The sequence below is a fragment of the Chrysemys picta genome, unplaced genomic scaffold (genome assembly GCF_011386835.1).
Source record: "Chrysemys picta bellii isolate R12L10 unplaced genomic scaffold, ASM1138683v2 scaf2633, whole genome shotgun sequence".
NCBI classification, from domain to species: domain Eukaryota; kingdom Metazoa; phylum Chordata; order Testudines; family Emydidae; genus Chrysemys; species Chrysemys picta.
In genome coordinates, this window is record NW_027055336.1 from 1,453 (window position 1) to 8,000 (window position 6,548).

A 6,548-nucleotide genomic window follows, 5' to 3' on the forward strand; every position below is an offset into this window, starting at 1 on the left:
GATAACCACTGGTCTGGAGGAACTGATCGTGGTAGAAAGAGCAACAGGAAGTTGCAGAGATGGAGGAAAGGCTCCTGCAGGGAAGCCCTTGAGAGCAGGGCTGCGAGCAGTTTGCTAAGGCAGGGAAGGCCCTGGGACATCAGGGGAGTTTGAGCTGTGCCCACGGTCAGGTTTTGGGGAAGGCTTTTGTGTGTGTTTCTGAGCCTAAGGTGCTAAACCAGACCTCAGGAAGACTGGGGTTCCTGTACTTGTCAAAGCCTCTTTCTTGAGATTATGGAGGAGTAGAGATGGGAAAGTGAGGTGAGAGGCAGTTTGCAGGGCTGCCAGATAGGGTTACCTGGGAGGAGGTCACTCATTGATAAATCCATCCCTCAACTTTCTGGCTTTCTTCCAGGTTGGAGACGTTGTTGGAAGGATCTTAATGTGGCTAGACGACGTCTGTGATCCCAGAGCCAGAAAAGCAGCGCTGAGGGCCACAGCCTTACTGGCTCGCTCCCACCCCCAGGATGTGGTTCTGAGCTGTGTGGCGCACACGCTGTCATCGGACAGGTAGGGAGCTGCTCTGTTATCACCTCGGGCCATTATTTCTCTTCCTGCTCCTACTGACAGGCCACCGTCCGGGAAGGGTCTGTCAGGCTCACACAGTTGGAGGGAGTTTCCTGCGGTGAAGAGAGCTGTCCATTCTCACTAAGAGGACATGCCCAGGCACAGCCACTGAGGAGCCAACCCCTCCTCCTGCAGTCCCCAGGATGGAGACGTGCCAGTTTTCTGGAGAATTCCAGCATTGTCCTGATTTCGATGGGTCACTCCACTTGCTCTCTGATCCAGTACAGGGCCAATAAATGACTTGGGGCTCACTCCACATCCCTGGGTCATGAGGTCTGGCTGCTCCCTATTGCGTGAGAGAGGGCAGAGATGGAAAAGGCCCATGAGGCCCATCTGTCTGTCCCCTGGGGACCAGTGCAGGATTGTTACCTGTAGTCAGATCCCTAGTTATTCCATGGCTGAGGAAGTGCTGAGAAAATGCACTCATCCTTATGGAGCTGTACAGCAGAGATAAATCTCTTAAGACACAAATTTCCAGCCCTTATTGTTGCAACAAAAAAAAAATCATCCACACATGACCTGAGCATAAATGCAGTGCAGCCTGCCTGAGTCTGCAGACAGCCGGGAATAATGGCTCTGAGCGGGGTGAGTGCCTCTTTTCATCTGAGTCCTGCTGGTTATTGCCGATCACTTTGCAGAGTCATCCAGCTGAGGTGTTTATAACACAATCCCCATGTGCCTAGGGGCCGTGAAACCCAACTGGACCCTAGCCAGAGGTCAAAACGCCGGCTTTCCTCGGCATCCTCTGCAGTGCAGTTCTGCACTGACCACAGACAAATCTGTGTCACATGGGAGAGCAAATTGAAGAGCAGCACGAAAGAAATTGACTTTCTTACCCAATGCAGTTACCAGAGGAATACAGTGCTGGTTTTCATATTGATTTGAATGTTTGATTTGTAAACCTTTCAGGTTTGAATTCCTTGAAACAGCCACAGTGCTTTCCAGGGTCTGTGCTCAGAAGCTATAGAAACTCGGCAGCGTTGGCACAGAATTTCAGCCAAGCTTCCTGAAGATCTCAAATCCAGGCCATTTACTCTTGATTTGTCCAACCTAATTCTCAATGTCCCCAGGGCTTGACCACCATGTCCGACCTTCCTCACCAAACTTGGAAGTCCAATGACTGGAGTCTTTTGGATCCATCTGCAGTCTTCCTCTGCAGATGCCTGCGAGGACCAGCAGTGCTTAGATCAGCAAGAATGGAGAGAAGAGAGGAGGGGGATTTCAGTACTAGTTTCCTTCCATCTCTGTCCCACTGGGCAGTACAATCTCCCCTTCCAAACTCCTGAGTCCTCTCCTATCAGGGCATGTTCTGATTCAGTGTCTGACCCCGCCCACCACACTGCAGTAGGATTGAGCTGTTAAGAGACACTTGGCCAAACGCTGGGTCTCAGTTACACCCCCAAATAGCCAGAGTAACTCCAGTGAGGTCAGGCAAGTTCCTCGGGATTGACCCTAGCGTAACAGAGCAGAATTTTGCACAGTCTGGGGGTCACAGTTTGGTGGTCACTCTGTGGTCAGTACATGGTCACTGTCTTGGAAACAGCGGTTGTAGCTTCAGGAACAATAGCCCATTAGGGGAAAGGAATAAATACAACGTTCTCTGAAGGGACTTGCCCTGCCTCAGCCTCTCTGCACCAATCGGTGTGTCCTCTGAGAGATGCCTTTCCTGCCTACATGCCAAGTCTCTCCCTGGGGAGGGCAAGAGGTGGCCAAGCAGGGAAGGTCAGACTTCTGTTTCTGAATTTGCAGATGTGCCATTGAGCTGTGGAAGGCCTTGGGTGAAGAACCACAGCTCACCAGGGAGGTGCTGCAGCAGCTGCTGGACAAGCTCCAGCAGAGACGCCGGGAGGAGAAGAGCGGCAATGTGTCTCTGGCTGTAAGTGAGATTTGAGATGTCACTTTGCCAACCCGCCACCGCAGGGAGGATGGTGCATCTGTGTGTGCGCGGGAGCTTCACCCCTTCTTAGCTTCAGGCCATGGCTCCACTACACAATGAAGTTGACCTAACTTACCTCGGCATACAGCCGCCACAGCAATTCCATCCCTTGTGTGTGTCTGCACTTTGCTGCTCGTGTCGGCAGTGCACGTCCTCGCCAGAAGCGCTTGTCTTGATTGTACGGTCAGGGTGGGGAGGCTCCTGAAAGCCAGTTGACGTAAGCGACGCGGTGTCTACACTGACACTGCATCGACCTAACTGCATCAACCTGGACTCTCTGCCACTCGTGGAGAGATTTTTAATTATTATTGTTATTAATTTGGAACCGAGGGGCAGTTCTGCCGACGGGAAGGAAATTCCATAGTTAGGGTGATGCTGGGTGAGCGGCCTTGCGTTGACCTAACTCTGTAGTGCAGACCAGGCCTTAGTGTGTCCTGGCCACCTCCTAGCAAACCAAAGACGTGTAAAGAAAGTTTCCCCCAGGTAAAAGTTACAGATCTGAAGTGGTTTATCTGCTGGTCCCCTGGCTCAGTTGTCTTCTGCTCTAGATGGCCCTTTAGTGAGCAGCTGCAGTTCCGGTGTCTCTTGGCTCTGTAAACTGTGACTAGAGAGCTTCCCAGCATGGGATCATGAGATGTCCAGTACTTTTGACTGGGCCAGAAACACTGGGCCTATGCGAACGGATCTCCTCAGGATGGTTTCAGCCCGTCCAGTCATGGCTGGAAAGCCAAAGCACAGGGTCTGCACCATTAAGAGAAACAACGGGGAATAACGTCATCCAGACTCTTCTGATCTTTCCATAGGGCTCCATCCTGCTTTCGTTCCAGGAATGGGTGATGGTTCTGGAGCCTCAAAATGTCTCCTCCCCTCTCAGGAGCCAATCCTCTTTTCTAATACCCTGTGGAGGAAATGAGACATGAGAAAAGGACAATAGCGAATGGCAATGGGGGCAGGTGGCAGATTGGGATAGTTGACTGAAATTCTTTCCCCCCTCCAGGCAATGAGGACCATTTACGAGGTCCTTTTCCTGTGGGGATACCGAGAAGCCATCCTGGAAATGTATCCCCAGATGCTCATCCTCTGCGTCAGGCAAGTGCAGTATGTGATGGAGCTGCGCTTGCCAGGGACCTACGGGGCCAGCGAGACATCCAGCCCCGAGGAGGGGTCCAGCTGCCTCAGCCCCCTAAGGTAATGACTGAAAGGAGAAGGAAGAACAGATTTGTTCTGCTAAACACGTGTGCTCTGTTCATGGCCATCATTTGTTCGGGTGCTGTAGTTCGCCCAGGCTCAGTTCGGTGCAGGTCTCTCTTGAGGGGAAAGGGTTGAGAGCCGTGTGTTCTTGTGAGTCACACTCGCTCATCTGACTCCGTCCACAGGCCAGCTGCTTTCACTCCACAGTCAGGCAGCAGTCATGTTTGTGCATCCATCCCCGTGTGCCACCTGCCAAAGCGTCAGTGGAAACACAGAGCGCCAGAGGCCACCTCAGGTGCTGTAAACTGACACAGCTTTGCTCGCTTACACCAACTAAGGATCTGGCCGCACATGCCCGCTTGTGTCCTGTTACCTGCCACAGTAAAGAATCAAGTATTCAACCGTATTGAGTGATGACACCAACCATCTTAAGAAGCTAGTGTCAGTAACTGGTTACAAACTCAATGAATCTGCAGTGTAGACAGGGCCCCTTGGGAAGGGAAGCACCATGATATCACACTGGATCTATCCTCGGGGTCGCTAGCTACTGCTGACCATGCTGTGTGTCCCAGGGCTTGTGCAGATTTGCCATGCTTGGGGGTGATCTCGTTGCCTGACACTGGGATTTTTTTGTCTTTAGCACGTCAGTGGAGGCTGTGAAGACTCTTTTTTCCATGCCCGGATACTGGAAGGAATTTGCCGGCATCCAGTTACAGCAGGGTTGGGACATGATATCCTCCCGATATTACTACTCGCAGGGTGTTGGCCTAATTGCAAGGTAGGAGCCCAAAGTTTCCTCTTCATTGGGTCTCTCTTGGCAATGGGATTTCCGTGTGAAATATTCCTCTGTTCCAGCTGCCATCTCAGCCCAGTAACTAGTGAGGAACTCTCTCTCCCCCTTGATAACCACAAGGGACTTTCTGTTCCATGTTCCAGAGCCATGATCGAGTTTGAGAACCCTCAGCTCCCTGCAGTTTTCAGAGAGGCCGTCACCATTGTCCAGAGTCAGAAGGAGGATGAGCAGAGACATATCGCCATGACTTTCTGCACTGAGGTGAGATTCATTAATTGACAGGCACAAGTGGGCTTTCTGCAGAGCAGCTCAGGCCAGTAAGCTCTGGGGCACATTGTCAGGAGCTCAGCAGCCTACAGCCAGCTAGCTCCTCTCCACACATGGATGGCTGTGGGGCACGGCAGAGAGAGGGAGGGAGAGACAGGGTGAGATCGCCCCTGGCTGGATGTGCCTAGATGGGATCATATGACAAGAGGAGATGTTTCACCACTGCCCCAAGGCCATGCTTCTCTCCTCACCTTTTCTTGGGGTCTGCTTTTCTTCTGCCCCAGGGGTTGTTCCATGGCACTCAATGGGGCCTGGAGATTCCCCTTTCCCTGCGGGTTTATTTGTGACTTATACATTAGTCTAACTTCTGGGAATGAACCAACTGAAAGAGCAGCAACTGGCTCCCTACACACCAGAGACTTTGTATGGGAGTAAGTGGCCATTTGGTAAAGATGACTGTCCAGGGAACAGACCCCACAGGAAGACCTCTGCTCCTCAACCGGATGTTGATTTGGCTCTTTCCAGTTGCTCCAGAGTCCTTCCATTGAGACGATAATGACAAAATCAGAGCTCAAGGCGCAGCTCATGGAATGGACCCAGGACAAAAATCCCATCATACGTAGGCTCAGTCTGCGAGGCCTTGGCAGTGTTGTGCTCCAGCCAGCAAAGGTGAGAGGCGTGGATTGCCCGGGGACCGAGGAAGCCGATGTCTATCGAATAGCTCAGAAATGAGAGCGAGATCCCCACACAAGCCTTGTTGTTTAACGCACGGCACTCAAATGTTGGAGGTGCGTTACTGAGCGAATCAAGGCATGACATGGTCCCTGCTCCCGTGAGCTGACCCCTGATTGCAGATGTGATGCAATGGGGGAGGCGGGGTGAGCAAAGACAAAGGTTACAGTGAGCAGTTGGCACTGAGTGAGAGGAGAATGACTTTCTGCCCCGTTGGGGGGCTGTGCCAGCCGTGGTTTCTCATAGGTGGGAGTGGGATGGTCCAGCATGTGCTCCAGGCTGTCACCCAGGATAGTAATGAGCTGCCTTCTTCATTCCTGCAGGTGCAATTGTTACGGGCCCAGCTGCCAGCGATCATGGACACGTTCGATGACAGGAATGGAGTGTGTGTCATGGAGGCCATGCATAAAGCTGGAGACATCATCTACCTCCTCGACGGGGAGGGGCTTGGCTCCATCTCCCAGGACATTGCAGTCAGCCTTCGCCCCTTCATTGATGACGTAAGGCTTGGAACCGCAGGAGAAGCCCATTTCCCCCCCCCTCCACCTGCCTCTGATGCCCTTGTGTCTCTCTCCCCATCCCCTTGCCTCCCGCCCCTCAGCCCTGCCATGGAGCCTCCTAGGAGTGCCCCTGCCATGGGTGGGGAATCTCCTGCTCCGCCACCTCCCTGTCAGAGCTCTTCTCGGCAAACCTCAGCCTCAGCGCCCTGCTCCCAGCCCCTGCTGCAGCCTGGCCTGGGGGAGAGGGGCTGGCACTGGGCAGATGACCAGCTGTCTGGAGAACACCAGCCCCCAAAGAGGTGGAGATTCCCAGCAGGAAAGAGGTGGGTCGGGAATGGCCCGGCTCTCAGGGGAACTGAAGAGCAAAAGAACTGCTGTGTTTTGTAGCAGCACATCCCTGCAAGGCTCCAGCAGCTGCTTCTCCCCTTCCCCAGACCAGTCTCCAGCAGCCTTCCCACCCCCTTCCCTAATCTTCTAGGGGTCTAGGGTTCGGTGCTCTCCAGACAGAAATTGCGTCTGGGAC

The 6,548-nt window shown here is 53.1% G+C and overlaps 1 protein-coding gene across 1 annotated transcript; it reads left to right on the plus strand.

The window, feature by feature from the left end:
• Window positions 1–394: 394 nt before the first annotated feature.
• LOC135980317 (maestro heat-like repeat family member 5) lies at window positions 395–6,025 on the plus strand (the record flags this gene model as incomplete). The annotated part of the gene is made up of 7 exons (XM_065580347.1): window positions 395–549; window positions 2,356–2,482; window positions 3,540–3,730; window positions 4,374–4,511; window positions 4,670–4,787; window positions 5,319–5,462; window positions 5,849–6,025. Coding segments are annotated over 7 exons (1,050 nt in total), but the record flags the coding sequence as incomplete, so codon positions are not given.
• Window positions 6,026–6,548: the final 523 nt, after the last annotated feature.